Genomic DNA, 27057 nt, shown 5'->3' with positions numbered 1-27057 from the left:
TTACTAACGTGAAAGTTTACACTAATCCTTATCCCTCATGTATAATGTTGGGAATTTTGTCCCTGTCCCTATCTTTTTCCTCTATTAAAGCCCATCCCACTACATAAACATGTCATTTCTATTACTCCTTCCATTTTTATTTACACCTTATCTAACAGCGTACCGAAAGCACTTTTCTGATATCCAGAAAGGATAGACAGCAAATATCAGAAAAAAGAGATGCTGATCACCAATGTAATATGATGATATACATGTGTTGATTCACATATATTGATTCATTCTTACAAATTCATGCACTACATGTCTACATATGCAAGGAAATCTTCACTACCTAGCAAAGCCTATAATGGCTATAATTGAAAAAAAGATGACCACCATGAAAGAAACTACCACTAAGTCATCAATGACATACATGCATTAACAAATCAAGTGAAAAAGAGCAACCATCAATTACAAAGACGAGACATGTGATCCAGATACAGCTCAAGAATCAGCAGGAATCACCGGGACTGATTTAGGCTCATGGCCATGCACTCTAAGCCGATATATGCAGGTAAATAATGAATTGCCGTGGTTGGAGATTAAATCAAACCTAATAGTGTCAATAACAGCTGATCTAGCCTCATCAAGCACGTTGAAGGTCTGGGCATTGCTCTTCTTCAGGTCATACACAAATTCTGTCAGAAGAATTTCCTCTCTGTCAGCAGTGTCAATCTCAAGACCTTGTTTCCCTTGAAGCCAACCTGAGACCCGGCAATTTTTTGGAGCAGATGACCGGTCAAAGGCCACACTCTGCAATGTAAAAGGAATAAATTAATAAAAGCTAAAAAGAATGTGATTAAAAAAAGGCATGAAATACAATAGAATATTCATCACATAGCATGCCAAAGGAAAACAATATAGTCATTTGACCAGCTAATAAGATTAAGTTAAACCAACATATAATTAATATATGAAGGAAAAAGTATTTATACAAAGATAATCACCAACTTCCCCAACCCCAACTGCAAACTTGAAAATCCTAGTAACAAACATACAGAGTACAAGCTCAACAAAACTGGATCATACATCCTATAACAATTCAATTAAGAGCAATATTAACCTGAACACCTACAACAAGGAGCTCATGAATATATTCGTCATAGCACAGTACAGGAATATATTCGTCATAGCACAACTGCTTTAACTACATACAGATCAGTTGAACTGGTTTAAAAAAGACCAAGAAAGGAAGGCAAAACATAGGAAAGAAATTCCACATCAATTTAGCTTCAATCATCAAAAAAATAAATTAAAAAAGGAGAGGAAGCATATGATTCACTTACAACCATAGAATCATTACATTATGCACACAAACCAGGATGGGCATCCCAATCCCAAATGAACAACATTGTTCTAAGGAAAAATTGTCAAAAACTACCTATATAAATTGGATTATTGTGAGAAACTACATTTTTTTTCTTTTTTTTAAGAGACCTAATTCAAATTTTATTTTGCAAAAAACAACCTTTAACCAAATTGCGGAGTTTGGGTGGGTTTGGTAGGGCACCGCCATTAGCCAGATGGTGTTGTAGTGATGATGTAGTTTTACACTTTTACTGGGTGTAATTGGTGGTCACATGCTTTGCACGTGAATTGTCAATGCTGGCTATATATGGAACTATGGAAGTCAATTCCAGAATCTGGTATAACTAAAAATGTGGTCTTTCTTTGACAAAAAAGAAAAAAAAAACCCCCAATTTTAAAAGGTGGTTTTCGACACTCCTCAACACTTTGACAAAAAAATGCTACTTCTTATATTCATTAACGTCATTAATGCAAAAAAAAAAAAAAAAAAAAAAAAAAAAAAAAAAAAAAAAAATCCTCCTCCGTTTCATAAAAATTGCAAAACTTTGGCCAAAAAGCTCACATTTATGGTCAAAGTGTTGCAATGTTTTAAAACAGCACTGCATATTCAGAATTTCTTAGCTAACTGTTCACATTTTTTTAGCAATATGAACTTAATGATCATAATTTTCGAACTACATTTTAATATATAGATCATACTCTATAACTTAAATGATTCATATCTTTAAAATGCATGTTAATTATTTTGAACTATTTTTTCATTCAAGACGCAACCTGACTCAGGTGTAGGATATAATTTTCAATTTCACCATCTTAACAACTAATTTGCACCTTCTGATAAATAGTTCCAGATATGACAAATAAATAAATTAATCAACAAAAATGACTGCAAGGACTGAGATCCAGATATTAGACAAACAAAAGGGCCAAACCTTAAGAAATACATGCTATAAAAAAAGTGTGACAGCAGCCCCAAAAGCCACAAAATCTTGCTCTCACAAAAATGCACAGCAGACTAAAAGGACTATAATGGCTTTACTCCCCTCCCCTGGCAATAATAATAACACCACAGAGGTCACTTGTTCCATTTTCTTAACTTACAATTTTCGTTATTTTCTTGTGACATCAAAAAAAAAAAAAGGGAAGTATTAGACAAGTAGAGATTCTGGAATACTGGGAACTATGTGGTTTTAACAAACATAGAAACATCCATGCAATGGCATTTTGCAACATTGGAGGTATATAGAGAGAAAACTAAGAAATGGTACAAGTAGAAAAGAAGTTTAGTGCACGAGTTTTAGTTATACTTTGTGTCTGCTTGAAATGACACAGTTTCCGTCACACATACTTCTGTTTTTTAAGTTTCATTTCATTGACTTTACCATTGCGAAAGTATGTAGTAACACAAAAGAGGGAAAAACTTCAATGAACATGCAAGGAATCACTATTTGAGGGAGGGGCAAATTAGTCATAGCCTATTAGGAGTGTCTTGGGGAATAAGTTAGAGTTAGTTATGAGACTTTTTCTATAAATAGGACTCATTAGGAGGGTTAATAATCACCCAGAAAATTATTGTTGAGCTTGGCTTAGTTTTGGGAGAGCTCCTTTCCTCTCGAATGAAAGGTGTATTGATTGATCTTTGCTAAACATCAATACAATTTATCCTTCTTCTTCCTCTAAATCCTTTTGTTATACTCTGAGTTTACTTACAGGCTAGTTAATTCTTAGCAAATGGTATCAGAGCAGTTCTGTCCTAGTAGAATCACCCTCTGAAAATTCTGTTTTCTGCCATTAAAAAAAAATTAAAAAAAAATAAAAAAATAAAAAAAAAAACGAGAATGGAGGTCACTTGAGCAAGTCTCCGAAAGGATGGAGGAATCAACGAAGAGGATTGTTGATAACCTTCAAAGAAATCTGGAGAAAATCTTTGATGATGTATTTTCTCCAATTTTCTCTTACATGAAATTGGAGTTGAAGGAAATGGAAGAAGAGCTTGAGGATGAAGAGAACCAAGCAGATTTAATGGAGGAGGAGGAAGTTCCAGAGAACATCTTCACCGGCGAGGAGTTGCAGTCAGCCACCATTTCCATAGGTGAGGAAATTTCCAGATGTGAGCAAAACTTTTGTTCCATCATTAGCAGCTTCTCTGGTGGCGTGATGGTGGAGAAATTGGGTGGAGGATGTCGTGGAGGTGCTGGTGGAAGCCGTGGTGAGTTTGCAGGTGGATTTACTGGTGGTGGTGTGCCTTTTGCGAGTGGAGTTAGCAGTGATTTTGAGAGCAGTGGGTTGAGAAATAAGGCAGGTGGTTTTGTTGGTGGTTTGTATGGTGGAATATGTGAGAGAGGTGGCGCCGGATGTAGTGGATCTGGTGGTGGCCCGGGTGGGTGCACTGGTGGTGTGGATTTTTTGGGTGACCCTGGAAATTTTGTCGGTGCGATTGGTTGCGAATTTGAGGGTTTGGTTAGGAAGCTCAAGTATGGGGGAAGGCTTGGCGATTCTGCAGGTGGATTTACAGGTGGAGGTCAAGGTGAACTGGTCGGCAATCGGGCTGGTGGATATTGTGGCCTTGCTGGTGATGTTCACAGCGGTTTTGAGGAAGTTTTCGCTGGAAAGGTTGAGTAGGGAGGTATGTCCACCGCTGGTGGTGGCCTAAACAGGGATGGTGATTTTTCGAGTGGTTTTACAGGTGGTGGGAAAATGGTCAGAGGGGGACTGGGATTTTTAACCGGCGGTGAAACTGATGGTGGGAAGATTCAATGGAGGTGGTTTCACGGTGGTTTCCAGAAGTACCTAGAAAGAGAAGTTAATGGGAGATGCCTTGATGATTCTTGTGTTAGCTGGGAGAGGAAGATAGTAGAAGGTGCTAGTAAGGGTATTATAGTAATAATACACCTTCAAGAAATTGCAAGTGATTTCAGCAAGAGCTCACGTGCTTCAAACAACACAGACTGCTATAGTAGAAACCTGAGGCTTAATGGGCTTTCTCATTTTCAGCCCAACCTATCATATTTTGTGGTGACTTGCAAATTAAACTCTTCAGGTTTTGGGCTTGTTAGTTTTAGGCCCATCTATCTAACATCAGTTTTAAAATCCAAAGTCATCACCCAGATTGTTCATTGCAATTTCCCCTACCCACAACCAACTCATCCCAAGTCAACGAAGACCAACTCTACCCAAAATTCAATGATCTCTCATTACATGCTGGTGCATTATTCAGATTTTTCTGCCACTAATGACTATTGTTGCCAAGGCCGGGAATCCAGTTCCGATTATAAACCACCTTGAGGACAAGGTGAATGTTTGGGCGGCGGGTAATGCAAGGAATCAATATTTGAGGGAGGGGCAAATTAGTCATAGCCTATTAGGAGTGTCTTGGGGAATAAGTTAGAGTTAGTTATGAGACTTTTTCTATAAATAGGACTCATTAGGAAGGTTAATAATCATCCAGAAAATTATTGTTGAGCTTGGCTTAGTTTTGGGAGAGCTCCTTTCCTCTCGAATGAAAGGTGTATTGATTGATCTTTGCTAAACATCAATACAATTTATCCTTCTTCTTCCTCTAAATCCTTTTGTTATACTCTGAGTTTACTTACAGGCTAGTTAATTCCTAGCAGAACACAGTAATATTCTGATGATTTTAGTCCTCAGTCCTGCTGTATAATATTCATAGTAAATATTTTGCTATAACCATTATTGTAAGTCCTAACAAACATGTAAACAACGTCACCAATAATCACAAAATTCACAACCTCATAACCAACATTTCATTTTGGTTCAAAAGAGGGAAAGGGATACATGAGGAAAGAAATATATAATGTATTTTTTTGTCGTTATTAGTGTGGGCTTACGGAGAAGGGAGGAAAGACAACCACCACATTCTCCCACTTTACAACCTTCACCATCATTGACAAGGAGGAGTTTCAACCACCACCAATTTACCCTCTCCGACACAGTAATTTCTCCCTTGGAAGCCATCCCTCCTATATTCCCACTTGCTCAGATCTAATTTTTGTGAGTAGGTTGATTTGGGGTGGATGACTAGGTTGTTTTGGGGGTTTAGGGGTGGGTAGCAGTAGCACGGACCTTGTGTGAGGATTTATGGGTGGTGGATGGATTGGGTGGATTTCAGGTTGGTCAAGGTGGTTTTGGGCTAGGTGTGGCGGTTTACGATAAGTTGAGAGGGCAAAGTGTTGCGGTCTATAGTGGGGTGGCTATGGTAAGCCGAGGCAATGTGGTCAATTGTGGTGGTCCTGGTGGATGGGTTTGGCGACGCATGTAGTTGGGATGGGACACAAGCAGTAATGTTGGTGGTTTGGGAAAATATCAAGGTTGAGGAGTCATTCCCTATTCCCTTAAAATGAAACCTATGAAGAGGGATCCTAGTCGAGAAAACTAGGGGAAACAATAGGTTAAAGTAAATGGGAAAAATGACCCAACAAATACAAAATCAAGAGTGTTCATTCCCTTACCCTTTCTTAATACCCCCATACCAAACAAAAAATACATGAACTCTTGTTTCATTAGCTTATTAGATTGAAAACAATCAAGGAGTATAGCACAGAACACATCTACAAGCAAGACTTCAGAACATGTGGCTGAGAAAGGTATTTTATTTTGAGTCGTAAAGGCATTTGGGGGAAAGAGAGAACACATAACGTATATTAAACCAAATAGATTGCAGTCAATCAAGTAAAGCAACCACTAGAATTTAAAAATAGATTTTAAATAATCAATCTCGATATGCATAAGAAAGTAAGAAACTAGGAGCAATGTAAGTTGAGTAGCAGCATGAAGCTCTCAGAGCAATGGAACTTTACATTAGTCTAGATCAAAATTTTCAAGGGGCACCCACTCAGTAAACCTTTTATGTATTGTAAAGAATATCACAATTGGCAACAAACAGGTGCATCCTGAACAACACTAATCCATAATTTTGGATTTCAAATCCTAAAATGATTAATATCTATACCTAAATAATTACACTAAAGTGTAACTAAAATATAACCTACTAAGGGTTGCACTAAAGTAAATTAGCGCACAACAGCAGAGAAGTACAGCACATAATTTAATAAAAAATCAACACACGTTCACAAGATGTTGACACTTGGTAGTCAATAACTTGGTACATCCCTCTAATACAAAGGTACTCCTTTATACTCCTTTCAGATAAACAGAAATAGATAAAACCTTTAGTCTATAAGACTATAAACAAGATATAAATAAAAAAATACTTAAGAATAAGTAACAACTTTAAAAAGTAACAACCGATAGAATTACTAAACTACTCCCTCTGTCCATTTCATTTTTATATTCTTGCTTCGAATCATTTACAATTTAAGGCAATCTTCTAAATTATTCAAGATATATAAGAAAAAAGCATAGCCATGTAGTCTCTTCCTTCATTCATCTCAATGATTGTTTTAAACATATCAATTTATTAATTTTACAATCATGTAATTAGAGAAATTTATGGTCATAGATGTGCATTGGCAAACGTGCACAATTAAAAAATGAGCAAAAAAAAAAAGAATGGGAAAATCACATAGTATTAATTTGAATAAGCTTTGAACTAACCATCTCATCTAAGTTGCTTAACTTTAGACACACCTGTGAGGGAAAGAATTCCAAGTATATCCAATCTGATGTATAAGCCTTAAGAACTTAAATAGTCTCCAAATGATCATTGCACAAGAGATAGCACCGATAAGACAACACATATGCACCAAAATTGCCCAACATTCATCGTTGATTTGTACTTAAATCTGACACGTCTTACACCAAAAAAACCACCCAAACCAACAAAAATGGCCTCTAACCAATCCGAACTCAACATAAAATAAAGCTACAATCAAGCGTAAAATTTACTCACTCTCATGGACAATCAATCTACCCCTAAAATTCATGCACACCCAAGGGATCAATCATTTCTATATTTAAGATTTTAAAGGCAATTTAAGCTTTTACAAAAATTAATGTCAGTTATTCAAATCCTCAAACCACAGTAATACTTTGGGAACATTTTCTCCCTCCCCTAAATAATCTCTGAATCACATAGGTTATGGAAATCCCATGCACATGTAACAAGCTTCTAAACAATAAATCTGAACTGCATATGAATTTTATTTCAGCATATTAGGCTAAAATAATACAGTAGAGACATAAGATAGAACCAATAGCTGGATTATAAGTACAAATAAATAATTTAAGCATTTATTATAACAATCCTCACTAAACACATTGATAAAAGCAGCTGCCTTTAATCTAATAGGAATCTAAAACTTAAAGCTTCTGAAGGAGTTGTATAAATTATCAGTTCACTCAAAGCAAAGTTGCATAACTGTATATCTTTCAAGGTATTGAATTCCAATGAACCAACTTAAGGATAACAACATCCACATAATGACATAACTACTAACCAGGCCTTCAATAATCTCTATCTTTCAATACATAATTCAATGAGGCAAACAACCTTTTATTGGTCAGCGGAGCCTGCAGCTATCTGTAAAGTTACTCAATCTCTACAACAGAATTACACAATAACAGCATCCACAATAAAGGTGCACAAACAGTATCACATACTTCATGTCATGTCATAGAGCATCCAAAAAGCTAATTGAAGAAAAGAAATTTATAAAGAAATAAATACCTCAGCAACATGTTCAAGTGTAATGGCATCAGGAACAATGGCGGTTTTTAACTGGATTACAACAAAACCATTGCTGCCTGTCAGTGGAAAACACTCTCCAGGCTCTCCAAAGCTGGGGCTCAACATTTTAACCGCCTTACGATGAACCCCTTTGTTCCCTACATTCAACCAACTACCTGCATTCCCAAAACCACCTAGTGGTTCTGAATGACTTAAAACCCTGGCACCACCACTAGCCACAGCATAATCAACACTTCCGAGCCCATCAGCAGCGTGTTTCTCAATTTCTTTCTCAACAACCTCCCTCGCCAAACCCCTAATCTCATCAAAACTCAACCCAATATTACCACCACCATCACCTCTCTTCAATTCATCATACAACTTCACCACATCATCTTTAGTTAACAATTCCTTCGATCGCAATTCAATCAAACCCGACTCCAAACCCTCACTCTTCTCCTCCAATTTCCTCAATTGAGCACCAATCTCTCCACTTTTATCCTCAATCTTCCTACTAACCTCTCTCCTCAAATTCCCAACCTCACTATCAATCTTCTTATCAACAACCTCCACTTGAACCTGCAGCATCTTCGTCGTCGTCTTAAGCGACGATTCGACCCCAGCAATCCTTCCCTCCATATCCGAAAACCCCATCAAACTACCCGAATCACCCACATTCCCAGAATTAGCAACCAACTTCCTAACAATCTGAACAAACCCTAATAACACAAGCAACAACAACAAATTCTTAATCAAAACACTCATTACCGTAACCCACCGGGGCTTAGGCGGCTTCTGAGGCGCAGTAGCCGCCTTTCGATTCCGGGTTCGAAGAGCGGCATTTGAATTGGGCAATTGAGATGATTTCTTCTCCTTAGATCTTTCAATAACTGCTTCACCTCTAATCGAATGACTCAGATCTTTGCTACCGCTTGTCACTTTATCACCTCCTCCATCACCCGCGACATTCTTGTTGCTATTGTTCTCCAAATTAAGCGAATTTGTTGCATCGTTAACTATGTCGATGCCCTGTTTCATGTCGGAAACTGCAGATGCTCTCCGGCGAGGATTCGCCGTCCCGGAAACCGTCGATGCTGACATTTAAAAGGATTGAATTCTGGAAATTTGAAGTCAACGGAGAAAATTGGAACCCTAATTGATGAAATTGAAGTAAAATTTGGGGAAAATGGAGTGATTTGAAGAAAAATTGAGTGAGTGACAGTAAGAGAGGAGAGAGAAAAGAAACCCTAATGAGTTGATTGCGATTTACAAATTTGAAATGAGGGAAATGAGGGGTACGAGGATGAAAAGGAGGGAGATGGGAATTGCTTTTTCAAGCATCAAGATGGCGGTTTCAAAATGGTGAGAATTAAATTAAAGTTTTTTTTTTTTTTCCAAATTGGTGACAATCAAATTAAAGGTTTTTTTTTGAAAATTTGTAAATTACCACCTAAAAAGGGTCCTGTTTTGAAATTACCACCCATTAAAAACTTTATTTTAAATAACCACCAACTAAATTAAAAAACATTTCAGATTACCACCTTTTTTTATTTTCCGGTGTAATTTCCGGTTGTGGGCCCCACCTTATTTACTTCCCTCCTTTTTTTTCTTCTTTTCTTCGACCTAACACTCTGACTCTTCCATTAAACACAAAATACAGCTTCTCTCTCCAATTTCCTCATTGAATTCTTCAAAATTCATCAATTTTCCCTCTTTCTTCCTTTATTTCTCTGTCAAATTCTCAACCACTCCTATACAATTGAATCAAAACCCTATTTCTTCACTTTTTTCCTGCAAATTGAATGCGTTGGGTGTACTTGCATGTACTGCTAAAGTCGCCTTCTTGAACTGTTCTGGGGACCACAAGCGTGAACTTGAAGCTCCTGGCAATTGCTGATGTCAATGGCGACTACTGAGGTAAGCAATTTTGACCCTATTCAATTGAATTTTGTATATGTTTGTTGTTGATACAATTATGATACAATTATTCAACCTAATAAACAATCATTCAACAAATTTGGACAACATCAACTCCAATTACCAGAAAAATAACAAAAACACCCAATTAATTACTTCCACGAAACCTAATTGCAAAATCCCCCAATTTAATTTACCTAGGAACCCTAATTTATGAAGTTAAGGATTCTTACCTTAGATGCGAATTCAATTGGGTCTGAATTTCAGTGGATAACTTCTTCGCACAGTACCAGTTCAATTTTGGGGAAATTTGGATGAAATTAGGGGCAAAATTTGTGAATTGAAGTTGGAGAATATATAAACAAGAGAAATCGGGGAGGAACACAGTCAATTGAGTCAAATTAGCCGTTAATAGCCGTTATGTGGGGCCCTCAAACGGATATTACACCGGAAAATCAAAAAAGGTGGTAATCTGAAATGTTTTTTAATTTAATGGGTGGTTATTTAAAATAAAGTTTTTAGTGGGTGGTAATTTCAAAACAGGACCCCTTTTTGGGTGGTAATTTACAAATTTTCCTTTTTTTGGGGGGGGGGGGGAAATTATTATTTTTTTTTTTTTTTGAAGGATTTTGGGAAATTATTAATGGTATATCCAAGATTTGAGCATTTATCAAACTGATTTGAATTCGAATTAGCCCAAAGAGAAAATCGGGTGGAACACCAATAAAAAAAATTATTGTTTATCTGCGGTACACCCAAGGTTTTACACGCTTATTTATAGTAACCCTAACGTTAAACAAACGTTAATTTTAGGTTTCGGCTTTTTCAAATTTTTAACTTAAAAAACTCCCTCCTTTTTTTCCCTCTTTACTTTACCTCATTTATTTTTTTTTGGTAAATTAGTAATTTTATTACCAAAAGAGATGAAAACAACTTACAAAAGCTAAGCTGAGACCCACACAAACACTACATGATCCATAGGGCCAACCACACAATCTACAAGGACTACAAGCCTCAAAAGGGACAACCCACAACCAGTACAAACCAAGGTGAAGCCACCTTCTAGGTAGGTTTCTAAACCAAGAAGAGCCCTGCCACCCTCTAGACCTAAAACCAACTAGTGAGATCTTCTAGGAAGGGACCACCAGAAGGCAAGGGCCAGGAGGGGGAACCAAAACACAATTGGATTCAAGTTCAGTAAAGAACCAGAAGTAGACAACCACAAACATCAAACAAAGCAAAACAACAAGAGTTTACAAAATGAGCAAATTCCTAAGAGTTTACAAAATGAGCAAATGCTTATCACTAGCAGGAAATCTACAAGGAACATTAAAAAGTACATCTCTAAAAATCAAATCTGAAGACTTGTAGCTTCCTGTGAAAATCAGAGAATACTTTACCTCCTTCATTTAAACTAACCCACCCCCTCTAACTGTATATATTGTTTCCCCCCTCTTTTGCAGGTCACCCTTCTCCTTCTTCTCGAATTTCCCTTTTCCCTTTCTTTCTCTCTTTCTTTCTTTTTTTTCTTTTTTTTTAAATGTTTTTGCTTCTTAATGTCTTCTTCTGGCATGGGTTCCTCTAGCAACAGGAATGGAAGGGGTTTGTGGTTCAAATCAGTTTATTGCAACTGTGACCCCTCAAGATCTGCTGATATCAGATTCTCAAGCTCTATTTAAAACCTAGAAAGACCCTACTACAAGTGCAGATTGTGTGAATTCTTCATGTGGGTTAAGGAGGATCAGTTGTTAGTGACACTGCTGGTAGGGTGGCTAGTACACCCGAAGCTACAAATGTTCAACGTCTGAGGAGAGAATCCAATGATTTTATGCACAAAACAAAGAATTTGCTAACTTTGTTCATTTAGTGGTCAAAGCTGCCATTGTTATGTATTTGGTGTTATTAGTGGTAGCTTTGAAATAATGTCATGTTGCTGTAATTTGCTATATGATATCAATAAAGCTAAATATGTTATTTTTATGGACTTTTAAATTCAAAATTGCTAAACTTCTTAATTAAAGGACAACAAATGTTGTGCAAATAAATCAAAATGCATAATTCAATACACAAATTAAATACTAACCAAAATAATCTGCCTTTGCTATTCATTGCATATTTCAAAAGCATAGAGTACCAAAGTGATTGCCAAAAGCATAATACAAAAGTCTGAATTTAAAACTGATTGTCAAAAGCTATTACAGACATTGACCGACACAAAGGTTCAATTTTGACAAAATATAAGCAAATTTAAGCTAGAAGATGCAAAGCTATCTAAGTTTGGGACTGTGATTGGCAGAGAGGAGGCCGACTTTGCATCTGTGAAGTATCGAGCACTGTTCCAGTATGTTATGCAGCCTCTTTGCTGGTTAAACCCCCTACATGCCCTTGAATTATGATTAAAAGAACCACAGCTGCCACACTTTACTGTCCTTGATCTTTTCCCAAGCTGCTCCTCCCCTTCTTCCCTTCTTATATTCCTGCTGGGCCTACCAATCCTTCTTTTCCTTTTTAGAGGGTCAATGTGAGGGAAAACATCCATGCTTAGCCACTGACTCATATCAGGAACTGGATTTATGCAATGGCTTTACAGTTGCTTGTATGTTTTCACAGAATACCATGAGCTGATGTAATTGTAGGGATCAACCTTTGCATGGACCATTTCCCTAATAGCATGCTTGCAAGGTGTCCTAGATAGCTGCCAAGCACCACAAGAGCATATCTTGGTATTCAAGCTCAATGGGAACTGAGATTTTCCCTCATGTATCTCATACTCCCCTGGACTAGATGGGTATGCTTTACAAGTGGTGGTTGTTGCCTTGTTAATGTCCTTAACCTTCTTTGCTATGTTAGGGCATACATCATCATCATTCCAAGACTTTGAGTTCTCATGCCTACCTGACATCCGCACCATACACACCCTTCTAATTCCTATCACAAGAACAAGATCAATTCAGCAAAAATATATTATATGCAACTAAGTGAAAATGAATTCAAGTATTGATTTTATACCCTCTAATAGATTTAAGACAGGTTTGCACCTGTCAACCCCAAGGGTTGAGTTAAAACTCTCCATAAAGTTTGATGTGTTTGAGTCATTATAGACATTTAGATCAAACTTGTATTTACTCCATTTGGATTGATCACAAATGTCTGCAAACCACTTCATCACCTCTTCACCCCCCTCTTTTTGAGGCTTCTCCTTGCTTTTCTAAAACTGAATTTGCTGTTTGCATTGCAGACCCTCCAGAATAGGATATACATCATTGGACCTAAGAAGAGCTTTTTGAAATTTCTGCTAAGGTATTTGCAGCAATACCTTCTCCTAGCTACATGCCAAACTTGCTTCAAAGCTATGTCAACACCCTGGAAGAACAAGTTCAAATCAATTTTGATTTTTTTTAAGTATGAATGCAACTGTATAATAAAAAAAAAGACATACCTTTAGTCTATCAGATATTATAGTCCAATATGTCCTCTTTGAGTGTTTAACAAGGTTGTACAAATGCCAAAAGAAGTATGACCAGCTTTCCTTGTCTTCAGCACAGACTATAGCATATGCAATTGGGAAAATTTCATTGTTTCCATCAATTGTTATAGAAGACAACAAGATACCCCCATAGTTTCCTTTCAAATGTGCCCCATCAGCACCAATTAGTGGCATGCAACTACTTAGGAGCCCCTACCATTGCCCAGCAAAAGATATGAAGATGCTGCTAAACAAGTTCACCCTTGGGATGCTCTCACTCAACTGCCATGCTACAAAAGCTACTGGGTTAGTACTTTTAATTACCTCCACATATGTAGGTAAGTGAGTGTAGGACTCATCATACCCTCCAAACAGGACATCTCTCACATACTTCTTCAATCTGTACAGAGAAGATTGCTTCATGTATATTCCATATATACCTTTGAAAGAACAACTCATTCAAAGGTTTCCTAGGGATATCCTGGATTAGCTCTAATGTCCTCCATCACTTTGTATGCAGCTCACTTGATAGTGCACATTGGGTTGTATGTCTCCAAACCCCTACATGTATGCACATCAAGCCATATCTTCTTTATTGCCCATGTTCTGCCATCTGGTAGCTTGCTTGCATGTAATCTGGTAGCTTGTCACTCATTCTGCAAAATTAGGTCAAAGTACCACAATTCAATCCTAGTTTCAATGAATGAAAACCGAAAAAACATAGCTTGCAATAGTACATAATACATAATTTGACCTAGGGTACCTATCAACTCAAAACAGAACCAAATCGAATTATGTGTGCAACAAATACAAAATAAAGCAACAAATCATTATCATAGGCATAATGTGCATAATTCAAACCATAATCGACTAACAATTGTACATGGAAATCATATTTCAACCATTTAAACTAAAATTCATATAATAACAAAATGCAAACAATTTTAAGCGAAACTCACAAAATTAAAGGATCAGATCAACACCTACCTTCAACGATCAACAATGAAATGTTAAATTTCCAGGAATTTTGCTCCAAACGCGCGTCAATTAGGGCTCCTCACAGTAGTAGAAACAGGGAAGAGAGTGAGAAGGAAGAAGAAGATGAACGATCTTCTATTTAGGGTGTTTTTAATATAGGTAGTTGGAGTTTATTGGGAGAGACTTAATGTCTGTGGGGTGGGGGGGCAATTTAGTCATTGCAGATGAGTGTGTGAAACCTAGGGTGTACCACTTATAAACAGTAGTTAAGTAGGTGTACCATTGATAAACGCTCGAATCTTGGGTGTGCCATTGATAATTTCCTTTTGAAGGAATTATGTCTTCATCATGTGCAATTACTAGATATATAAATGGATCAAATTATGGAGATAATTAAGTTCGTATATTTGGGTCGTTATTATATCATAGCTAGAGTTACTAACGATCTTAGGGGTAGTAAAATAGGCCAAAGCCCACTTGGACGGATCCTATAAGGTCACACAAAGTACTTGATCGAGCACAAGAGGACGAGGCCCATGAAGGGCCTCATCCCCTATAGTGGCCGGCCAAGAGGAGGGTTTAGAGAGGTTTCTGGCTTCTTAACCTAATCTAATTATAATATGATCATAAGTAGACTAGTTGCCTAGGTTATTCTACAGATTAGTTTTACTGTTAAGTTGAAACCTTAATTAGCAAACACGAAACCAGCTTCTCTTAAACTCCTCTCTCTCTCTCTCATGGCACTCTCCTCCTCCCTAGTCGTCGATTGTGGTGGTTCGTGGTGGTCGGTTAGTCCATTAAAGGTGGTGATCGCGATTTTCCTCTTTCACTCGACCAATCTAGTATTGGTAGACGGCTTGTTCGAATCTCGTGGACTAAGTAGAGGAGCAACGTTTGGGTCTCCATCCTCTCCCTAATTTGCCTATCAAATTGCTACGTGGAATTCACGCTTCAAATGTATGATTATGTGTCTAGTGTGTTATGCATGCGATCTTGGGATTAGGTGCATTTATGAATATGATTCATGTTTTTCCGCATTATAGTACCTATAAACTCCTACACTTTTTTTTTTTAACTTCACAATTTATGCTCTCTTTTCTTGTGAAAAAAAATAATAATAATAATAAGGAAAATTTGGATTTTGGTACTTCGAAAATGGGGGTGATTGAATTTTAGTACCCATCTAAAATTTTATTTTAAATTGGTACCTCAAAAATGACCAAACTATAAATATCAGTACCTCCGTTAGCATTCTTGGGTTCGTGGGTGGTGGGTTTATGGGCACCCCTGCCTGGCCGCAGCAGCAGCTGCTGTGGCTGGGCTTCTTGTCTGGCCGCGGCGGCAGCTGCTATGGCTAGGCTTCGTGCCTAGTCGCAGCGACAGCTGCCGTGGCTTGGTGGTCGCCGTTGGCCGGAATAAGGAGGGAAGCGTGGCTGGTGGTTTTTTTTTTATTTTATAAGATTTTTTTTGTTTTTTTATTTTAAAAATGTTTTTTCTTTTTTTTTTAATAATTTAAATTATTAAATAATTAGATAATGGACCCCACTAACGGAAAACTTAACAGAACATGGACGGAGGTACCAAAACCTATAAAGTTACACTTTTGGAGGTACCAATTTAAAATAAAATTTTAGATGGGTACTAAAATTCAATTACCCCCATATTCGAGGTACCAAAATTCAAATTTTCCTAATAATAAAGTAAAAAAGTATCCTATTTTGTTCTTTGCTTATGTGTCCCAAAAATTAGAGAAAAAACTCTATTTTCAAATTAAACCATCTCCCTGTCAAAAACATTAAACCATCTCAATTGGACACGATGGTCTTTTTGCAGGTTAATGGTAGGATTAATGTTGTAATTTAATCTTAAAAAAAAAACTCTCTTTTCAAACCAAATTAGAAGTTTTCAATGGAAAACTGAAAACGTTAATGGAGAAATTAAGAAACTTCAATGGGTAAATCGAACATGGCAAAGAACTTCAATGGAGAAGGACACAACCCTCCCTTTAGGAGTTTCGCATACCCTTCTTTTCCCCTATTTTATTAGGGTTTTAGTTTAATTTGGCAGCAAAGCCGCTGAAATATGGTGGTGAAAGTAATGGTTCACAAGCTACTACAATAGAGATGGAGGAAAGCGTCACTACTACATAAACGAGTAAATGCAACCCCTAAAAACCGTTACAATAGGACAAAAAACCGTTGCTATAGACCTATTACAACGGTTAAAGGACAGTTGCATTTGCGGCCATTACATTAGGTTTAATGCAACGGTTCATTTTACCTGATGCAACGGTCCTATGCCAACCATGCACTGTTGCATCAGGGCCTAAAGCAACGACTAATAAAACCTAATGCAACGGTTCTTTAGAAATCCTACACACCGTTGCAACAGACCTAATGCAATGGTCTTCTAGTTCTAGTGCAACACCCATTACTTTCTATAGGACCATTGCATTATTATTATTATTATTATTATTATTATTATTATTATTATTATTATTATTATTATTATTATTATTATTATTATTATTTATTTATTTATTGATTTATTTATTATTTTTATTTATAATTTTTTTTAATGCTCATAGTAAGTAAAACAATTAATAAAACTACAAAGAACATTAATGTAAACAAAATTATATAACAACCATTTTATTTTTTCCTCTAGAAATATGTATATATATACAAGTAATTTTACATTGACGTTTGACTTTGCAAACAATTCCATACACAAAATATTTATCTAAATAGTTCACAAATATTTACTAATATATAAACCTATATATAAGGACATTAAATTAAAACCTAATTTTATATGTATCTAATTGTCCAACAATACTGTCACAATAATCCCATCACCATTCTTTCTCCTCGATATACACTATGTTGTTCATCATCATATCACCATGTACCTATATCTATAAAATAAACAACTAAATTACATTAGAGAATATAATCATTTAATCACATCACTCTACATTAAAAAAAAAGTTAGTTTAATTTCTTATTAGATAATTTGTTAGAGAAGGTGATAATACATATTTATCAGAATACAATGATATGTTGATACCAATTAAGCAAGCCTATATAATTAATTTAAATGTCAAAAAATTAAATAAAACCACAAACCCAAAAATAACACTTAAGTTTAGAAACACCCATAAATAATAATTTGAAAACTAGATGAGCAAATGAAACAAAATTCCCAAGAGAAAATAATCTAAAAACATAATTAATAGAAGTTGAAGAATTGAATGAAATAGTAAGGACTTGGAAAAGAACTATATATCATGACCAACATTAACTATAAAATTATTCAATACAACAAGGCATTAGCTAAATATTCACTGATTTGTAATAGCTAGTTATAAACAAAAATTAGCATGATGTCAAAAATTAAGTAAAATTGTACCAAACACATTACTACTTCATATATGAAAAAACTAAAGAAATAAAATTCACATAACAAAAACTTACAAAAAATATAATAATTGTAAATATTTGAAGCTTGATGTTGGAAGTTTGGAACATGGAGGGGGGGGGGGGGGGGGGGGGAGAGAGAGAGGATAAACTTTAAGGGCCTGTTCTTTTCACCTTATTTTTAGTTCAGTTTACTTCAGCTCCCATAAGTTCAGTTTACTTTAGCTCCCATAAGTTCAGTTCAGTTCAGTTCTTATCTTAATTTCCTTCTCTCATAAATTATTCAGTTCAGTTCAGCTCAAATAAGTTCAGTTCATGCAGTTCCGTTCATCTCCAATAAGTTTAGTTTAGTTCAGCCGTTCAGCTCAATTCAGTCAATCAGAACAGGCCCTAAGAGTATGTACATGGTAAGAATTTACTTCAAAAAATAATGTTGTCCCGCCGAATAACGATTTCAAAATTTTCGAAAAATAATGGGAACAGGAAACAAGGCACGTTTTTTGAATTTTCACATTTAGCACCTAGTGCAACGATCATTTTTGGACCATTGCATTTGATAGGCTGATGCAACAGTTATGTTAGGACTGTTGCAATAGGCCAATAGCCTACAAATACGTTGTACTAGCTTTATCCGTTGCATTGAACCGTTGCATTAGCTTTGACCGTTGCATTTTACCATTGCTTTTGCTCATTTACGTTGTAGTGCGTGAAGAAGATGGAGGATGGAGAAGATGAGCGGGAAGAAGAAAAGGACAAAAAAAAATCTTAAACTTTTTTTCCTTATTTACAATAATGTAATTTTGAGATATAAAAAGTATATCTTTATTCAAGATACATGGGCTCCCTCCAAAACTTGTGCTCATTTTAATCTTTTTTTTTTTTTTTTTGTCATATAAATTTAGACAATTAACCTCATTATTAGCATACAAGTGTTTTTCATGAATGTCTTCTCTTGTCATATGAAAAATCATGATACTCCTATAATTAAGTGTGGTTTGATTGGCGCTTTCATGTCAAGTATCTTTCAGCAAAGAAGTGGGAAAGAACAGGGGCGGATCTTCTAAAAGGCGGGTAGGGAATGACCCCCCTTGAAATCTGACCTAATAAATTATTTATCAAGCAAATTGAAAGGAAGGCCCAATTTTGAGTGTAGCCCATTACGGCCAAAATCCAAACTTACTTGCATAAGTTCTTATTCACGCACTTTATAATTATTTTTATTTGTAAAAAATTAAATGAAATTGCAAATATTTTGCCACTTGTCATCTTTTTGTTTGTCACTGGCCAGTGTTAAGGCAGTCAGTGACTTGGAAGATGAAGAACCTCACCTCAAGTGTTCCTCACGAGTCACCACTCACAATGATGAAGCTAACTCAAAACAAGAGAGAGAGAGTTGTAGGAAGGGTCTTGACTCTTGAGTCACCCACTATGGCGTTATGGCCTTATGGGTGCTCTAAAGAGCATGAGTAATGGTGGGTAACCTCACAACCATTACAAATCACCTTATTTATTTATCTCTATTCCATATCATCACCCACCTATTTCCACTACCTTAAGTTATAGTTACCTTATTTATTTATCTACAATGGTAAGTTTGCTCACAAAAACAATTCACAGTAAAACAAATCAGATTTTACTTTATCATTGACACTTGTCAAGTTATTATTGGACCACAGCACATTTAAATTTTTTTTTCTTTTTTCAATGTCAGTTACTAGCAGTGGATTGTTCCCCTCCTCATAACTTCATAAGTAAGTCTTGTGTCACTAACTACAATAGTGAGCTAATTTACAAAGAGTAGAGAGAGTATTGTGAGTAAGTGGTTACCCACCATTGCTCATGCTCTTGATGGTGTTTTTCATACAAGTCTTTTATTTTTGTATGAAAAATCAAGTATGAATGGCCATAGAAAAAAAAAATCCAAAAAGCATAATTTGCAAAACTACAATATCACCCTAGAATTTCAACTTTTTATTTGTAACAAGTTGCTATAATGTACAATTCAAACAACTCATTAAACAAGTGCATTTTCTAAGCCTTCTCAGTCACAGCTAGAAACTAAAACTATAAATATTATTTTCCCAATATATATATATATAGAAAGCATAATCAACACATAAAACTAGTAAAAGATTACTTCTAGCTTAAATGGCCAATTCATAGGCAAAATTGACTAATTCTATACTACTGTAACTTTTATTAAAGCATCAAGGAAAGAATATATAGCAATCACAATGGCTCTAATCTCCATTCTCCAGAGCGCATGAGCTGATGAGGAGGAGCTTGCACAATACTGAAGTGTTCGAGTTTGACAGTATTGTTCTATATGCATATTGAATCCACCCCTGCATCACAGCAGCTTAAGTTCAAACCACAACACATAATAGACCTCGAGTGCAGCACGTACAGGGCAGGAGAACAATTCTCAAACTCTCCTCCATATCTACTCATATCTCCTTAGACAAAGTTTGTAACTTTTGTGGTGTTTAGTCTTTACGTTCAACTAGGAAAGGTTTGAACGTTAACACCACACCTACGAGTTCCACCACATTGAGGAGGAAGAAGACCATGTGTGTGCCTGCATAATGCCATCCAGAATCCGAGTTAGATTAGTTTACAGTACAAAACTAAAGCGACTAACCAACTAGATTTCTATAACTACTCCCTCCGTCCCAAAGTAATCTTTTTGTTACAACTTGACACATAGATCAGAGAAGGCATTTATGTATGAATATATCTTGAAAATAACAATAAGAAAATGCGAAATATACTGTTGGAATTGTATGAAAAAAAGAGGTTATATATGAGGCATTATAAAAATGTTTAGGCATCAAAAAGCTCTTTATAACCTTTAACTATTGATAATCATTACATGGGAAAAGCTTAATAAATAAGTATCAACATCAACATTCTGTTTGAAATGCAGCAAGTTCTTTTCTTTAGTATATTCTGTTTGAAATGCAGCAAATTTTTTTCTTTATTTTTTGTTTGAAAGCTTTTCCATTCAATATGAACATTAATTACAGAATAATATCAATTTTCGTACTTATTCCACGTATGAGTTCATCTTGATTATATTCTTGAGAAATACGTAGTATAATTGTCTATACTCTAGACTGTACCTGGGAGGAAGGAAGCAACTTGACGCTTCTCTGACCATGAAAGCCTGGAGATTACATAAGCAAAAACACGATATGAGTCCGTGCAGAGCTATCAACAACATACAAACATGGTTAAATAAACTTAACATATATCTAATTACCATCTCACTTGAATATGAAGATTTCTGCCAAATTAAAGAGATGCTGCAGTTGTGTACTACAAATTAACCAGCCTAGTGTAAAAATTTCCTGAATAACATGCCACATTTTAAATCTATTTTAAATTGTAAGAATTTCCTTGAGTTTTGAGCTAAGATCCAGAGTGGTAGTTATTTGATTGAAGGAATGAATTTTGTTCCTGAACCATACTTAAAGATTTTACCTCGCGCAGCTTCTCCCTTGGATTATGCTAATGCAATAACAAACAAATGATGAAAGCATTCTTATAATGAACTGAGCCGAGTTAGTGTTATTAACAAATAATTCTTAGCCATACTTCTTAAGCAAGAGCATTTACTAGAATCAAGTGTCTTAAAACTGAAGTGGAAGGACAACTCCAAGTATTATTTTGTCCTTAAGGCCTCTTAAGGGCACCTATGATCAAAACTTCCAATAAAAGACTAACTACTTGATATGGTGTCTCGAGAATGGAAGACAGTACACGGTAGTATAATCACTGGAAAGGGGTGTGTGGTACATGGACCTGTTAACAAACTAACAAATAAAAGAACTTACAATGCACCACCACAAGCTGGACCAATTGCTTTAAAAATCGACATGGCAGTCATAGAAAGGCCGTTAGCAGCTCCACGTTGATCTTGCTCCTGTTTTAACAAAATATTCATCTCAAGTGCATACAGAAATTATTTAGGCAATATTATGTGCATGAAGGCCAGTTAAGAAGGTCAAGGTACAATACCACAGCTCGGTTTTGCAGAATAAATGTGCTGGTGATGATACAAATCTGGTCATAGAATACAATATAGAATAAAATTAGAAATAAATTAAACTACCAAAGAGGAACATATATCTTCAGCTATTACTCATATTAGGACTAATGTTTTCTTCGGTCTTGATCCTAGTAGAGAAATTTAAATTGCATAGCGGATTAAGGATTCCATATGTTGCTAATATAAATAAGTGAAACAAAGTTTGTTAGTTTTACTTACTGATAAACAATTCTTGATCATAGAGGCAGAATTCAACAAGATGCTAAGGCTTAACCCCGAGAACAATGCAAGGAAAGGATAACTTTGTAACAGAGGTATTGACAACGCCTGCAAGAAGAAGAAGAAGTAGGTAATGTTATCATACTTCAGTTGATTCATGGGAAACAAGCATGAATAATCACAAGATTCAAAAAAGCATACCCCACAAATTCGAGCAAACATGACAGGTCCGAAGAATTTGTTCATGTATGGATATAAGATGAGCTGAAATACCATCATCCCACAACCTTTGAAAGGAGACAGGAATGGAAAATAAAAGAAATTAAGTTTAGTGCAATCTACAGAAGCAAAAACAATATTGAAGTCATTCATTTATACTCGTATTGGAGTTCCAGTACATAAACTATATGAAGTAAGTAGAATCTTACACTCTTAAAGTTAACTCTTCATTTGTAAACCATAGATGACACTATGTACTTAGGTGCTATGAAAATCAGACACGTAGTGTATGAAGAACATCTTCATAAAACAGTTTGGCAACAAAAGATAGATTGAACATTATGACCAGTGTCGGATCTTGGAAAATTGAAAAAAAAAAATGGAACTTCAACCTCTTGCTAATATTTCAAACCAGGAAAACAGAACAATATACCATAACAATTAATATGCATATAAGATCGGCTCCTAGGCCTTAATTATGAGTTTAAGCGTTTGAACTTTGAAGGTACAATAAGGTGAAAATAAAAAGCAATGAATGATTTCTTTATACCTGTGATAGAAAGAACAACACCTACGTCTTCAGAAGAAAAGCTTAATCCTCCAAGTTTCCTTGGGCTTACTGCCCATAATGAGAATATCTATAGAAATGAGGATGTTTTCAGTAAAGATGACTAATCCAAACTTAAAAATAGTGATTGCAACAAGGATAGTTCATATCTACAAAATTGGACAACTAATCCTATACAAATATAGCTTGCAAATAATAGATGTTATATCAAAGTTGGTACAGAGATTATACATGCATCACAAAGAATTCAACAGAATAAAATCTAAAAAGCTTATAAGTTCGTGCTTATAAATCAATCGTTGTGGCCCTCATATACTCTAATACTTACATGATGATGTTAGAATTTGAGGTAATATTAGGAGAAAGATGAGTAATGCTTACCTCAGTGTAAGCCATATCATGCAGTGAGAAAATACAGTACACAAGAATAGAGGACATCAGAGGCCAGTTTCTGAATAAGCTTTTCGCAGATTTGTCAGCTTGTCCTTCAATTTCTTTCCCACTGCTCTTCTCATTTGCACAGTTGCTTGCAGCTTCCAAAGCTTCATATGAATCATCCCCTGCTGAGTTCTCTGATTTGTGAAAGTGTAATGACTCCTGTTCAATGATACAGCTAGTTAACTCAATTTGTAATGTCTATTGTGAAAGCTGAACATATAACTGAATAATTTAAATGTCTATCTCATAACAAACTTTAACCTCGAAATTTTTAATGTCTATCTCATGACAAACTTTAACCTCACAATTCAACTTAAACTAGTAGGAATAATTATATGGAAATTGAAGAAATTTACATATTATGGATTCAAGGGTTAAGGTCACACTTGAGAAATCTTAATTAATATTTTATCTAGTCATACAGCTTATACTTTACAGACAATAGTACGAGTAACTAATAAAGGTTTTAGAGAGGAAAAGATAAGGGACTAACCGGAAGCCAAAAAGAACCAACAGCGATTACTGCTGCAAATGCAGACGTGATAAGGCAGGGCAAAAAGTATGGAAATCTGCAGCAAAAAAATACAAATTTGCATTGTTATAAGACTTATAACATCTGAACTAGATTCAGGGAGGATCACGAACACCTTAATTCAAAGCCAGTAGCCCTAGGCATGCGAAAACTGACCTTCCAAACAATGACTCTTGTGAAAATATCTGAGGGTATTTTTCTGCAGGCTGAAGAATTAAGAAAATGTCTTAGATAAGTACCTTAAGAAGTTACACTATCCAAACTATGAACTAGGGAGGATAAGGGTAAGGGTAGGTTAACACTATCCCAACTTCTAGAGTTCTAGTTATCTTCTTACCCTCACTAGGAGCTGTTTCCAATAAAAATTCTACGGAAATGTAATACACAAAGGAGTCTTGCTCAAATCAAGCAGTTATTCAAGATTAACACGAGCAACATCTGTGATGACAGCTTACCTGGGAAAGTAAACCTCCAAGTGCCGGCCCAATAATCAATCCTATACCCCAAGCTGTAGTAATCTGTTCAAAGTAAAATGTATGACAGAATTAATTGTTCCTCAATTACTTACTATTATACCAGACTTAGTTGGTGCAGGAATTGGCTGAAGAAGCTTACCATGGACATGCCTACAGCCTGATGTTCTTCCCGACAAACCTCTGATACATAAGCCTGCTCATATGGAAAAACTAACCTTTGTTAAAAGAGCAGGAAGTGATTAATATTTGAGAAAGGGAAAAAAAAAATTCTGATACTAGATACACAATGCACAGTCAAGTGCGGAGTAAGTCATTGAAATAGCTTTATGAAAAACCGCGCCTTACCTTAGCAGGCCCAAGTAATCCACACAAACTTCCTAAAAGAAATCTCGATGAGACTGCCATCCAAAAGTTTACACTCAGACCAAACATAGTGTTGAAAATCACCCTGAAATGCAACAATGACCACAACAATAAATAAGTAAAATAACGACTTGCATTACTGTTAAATCAGGGAAAAGAAAGCTGAATTTGAAATGGGAGTAGAAATGGAAGTAATCAGTTACTAACACAGCTATTGTTCCTATAATGATAATAGGCTTCCGACCATATCGATCAGCAAGTTTCCCCCAAATGACAGAAGTCAATGCCCGTCCAAACATGAAAGCAGATCCTTTGACATTAAAAAGACATCATAAAGGATCAATTCTTTGTCTTCTTATGGAAATACACACTGAAAATGCAAAAGATAAAGAAAAAGATTTTAAATCTCACCAATAAAACCTGCATAATATCCCACATCTTCTTCCTGCTCAGCTATATGGAAATCTCTAATCTGCACATATATATATGTAATTATCGACATACAGGACATTTACCATCAGTTAGCTATTTACTTCGTATAATTCATCTGGAGCAGTAATGAACGAAGCATTCTGAACTCAATGCTACATAATGAATGAGGCATAATTCTATTTGAATATCTGTAAATGGGGATGCCGCTTGGTAAACATTTTGCTATCAATTAACCTTAACCTAATCACTGACTTTCCAAGGCTTTCCTAGGAACACTACAAATACAAGCTGCAATGGGTAATATCAGAGAATAGTACCTATATTGCTACACATCGTATTCTTTAGCACACTATATCTCCTAGCTAAAACAGTCTTCCAGCTCTATCAGAAGCTTGGAATACACAAAATTCATGCTCCGGAATAGAACTTCCTCATTATCTATATATTGTTTCAGATAATTTAACGACGCTGTAGTGCTTTCTTATGTTGACTAACAATTTTAATCATAACCAAATTCAGACGTAGCAGAGTAGTGATAAATCGATGTACAAAATGACTACATTTGGCAACAATCATTTCTTACCATGAAGTAAAGGAATGGGAAGAGCGATGAAATTGGCAGAGCTGCACACAAAGGACACAGGGAAAAGATCAGAGAAGAATGTTCAGCAATAAAATATTCGAGATAAGACAATTGGTGCCAAGCAAATAGCATGAAACAAACCAGCAAGGAATATAAGAAAAAACGATTGTGTAATTAGTCCCGAATTCTATCATAGTATTAGTGTAGAGAATGACAAGAGCTTTCCATTATTCAATCATTGAGAAAACAGAAAATTGCTACTTCTATTAGGCTATTAGCTTCACATATTCAATTGTTGAGAAATGCACATATTAGTACTTAAATTCAGCTAAATTTTTGGTTTTTAACAAGTGTAACTTCTATTAGCTTAACTGTGTAGAATAACTAAAATCACTCTTCCAAGTCTCAACAATCAATACAATTATACAGACACTGTACCACCCTATTAACCCCTCACACCCTCCGCGGCACTCAGCTCACCACTACAGCCATCTAGTCCCGAATTCTATCATAGTATTAGTGTTGGCTTGGTCTGACCTTTGTGCATAGGCCTAGAATATTCCACTAGAGTGGATTCAACCGGTCTATTCCAAGCCGAACTGCATTCTTTCTCTGTTATTTTTTTTTTGTGAAACACATTAGCATGATGTTGGAATATATCTTTGTCAAACTTCACATAATAAGACTCAGAACAAATACAAAAACACACTGCTCTAATGCTCAAGTTACTCGGGTTTAGCTAAGGTGTTGCGCCAACAACAAATATTTAACATTTCCATTAAACTCCTGATTCTACATTTACTATTATTCAACATCAACCAATCAATGTACATTAAACATAATCAATTGAAAAATGAAAACCGAAAATTTAATTCATTCTAACAGTCAACTCGTACCATTACAAAGCACAATGATCCAAATGCTAGCCAGTGTTTTCCAAGGTATGCTATCATCGGTATCTTTTCGCTTTTCAATCTTACATCCAGGACAATCCTCATAATACACCTTCTTCAACAGGGGGATTTCGCGCTCATCCTTCATTTTTCACCAATATGGTACTGATAGTATTGCCCTGCCTCAATAGTCAATACTCAATACTACTTACACCTGATCAAGATAAACATTTCATATCATTACACCTATATAAAACAACATAAAACTTTCTGAACTAATTATATCAACTAACAAGAGTTAAAGAAGAACTTTAGAACAAGGTTGTCTTATGAAAATATAATTAACATTATAACTAGACCAGCTGAAATATTTAGCAACGTGTAATATTATATTGACCTCAGAAAAGTGCCTGTTTTTTTCTCCAGATTCAGGCTTTTTGAGGCATACAATATATATAGTTTTACGTAATTTGTTAATTCGCCCTAAACGCCAAATGAAAAATGAGCCGC

The 27057-nt window shown here is 35.7% G+C and overlaps 3 protein-coding genes across 3 annotated transcripts; all 3 read right to left on the bottom strand.

The window, feature by feature from the left end:
• Nucleotides 1-212: 212 nt before the first annotated feature.
• LOC145604758 (SUN domain-containing protein 2-like) lies at nt 213-9341 on the bottom strand. The gene is made up of 2 exons (XM_081660702.1): nt 7994-9341; nt 213-792 (listed from the first exon to the last, which is right to left on the bottom strand). The coding sequence occupies exons 1-2, from the start codon at nt 9092-9094 to the stop codon at nt 484-486; spliced, it is 1410 nt and encodes a 469-aa protein (XP_081516828.1). The 5' UTR covers nt 9095-9341; the 3' UTR covers nt 213-483.
• A 3153-nt stretch (nt 9342-12494) lies between these two features.
• LOC145604013 (uncharacterized) lies at nt 12495-13799 on the bottom strand. Its single transcript, XM_081659970.1, has 5 exons — nt 13701-13799; nt 13350-13589; nt 13227-13273; nt 12920-12948; nt 12495-12838 (listed from the first exon to the last, which is right to left on the bottom strand). Exons 1-5 carry the CDS (start codon nt 13797-13799, stop codon nt 12495-12497), a joined length of 759 nt encoding a protein of 252 aa, XP_081516096.1.
• Nucleotides 13800-19723: 5924 nt separating this feature from the next.
• LOC145606328 (protein ZINC INDUCED FACILITATOR-LIKE 1-like) lies at nt 19724-26948 on the bottom strand. The gene is made up of 17 exons (XM_081662341.1): nt 26551-26948; nt 25655-25695; nt 25051-25111; nt 24847-24949; nt 24622-24724; nt 24416-24469; nt 24256-24318; nt 23957-24006; nt 23762-23837; nt 23212-23427; nt 22813-22900; nt 22245-22330; nt 22044-22151; nt 21794-21838; nt 21610-21698; nt 20896-20939; nt 19724-20351 (listed from the first exon to the last, which is right to left on the bottom strand). The coding sequence occupies exons 1-17, from the start codon at nt 26693-26695 to the stop codon at nt 20260-20262; spliced, it is 1464 nt and encodes a 487-aa protein (XP_081518467.1). The 5' UTR covers nt 26696-26948; the 3' UTR covers nt 19724-20259.
• Nucleotides 26949-27057: the final 109 nt, after the last annotated feature.

Source organism: Chenopodium album, chromosome 22, assembly GCF_948465745.1.
Source record: "Chenopodium album chromosome 22, dcCheAlbu1.1, whole genome shotgun sequence".
NCBI lineage: Eukaryota > Viridiplantae > Streptophyta > Magnoliopsida > Caryophyllales > Amaranthaceae > Chenopodium > Chenopodium album.
Note: the sequence above shows the minus strand (reverse complement) of the source record. Positions and strands in the feature narration are given on the sequence as shown.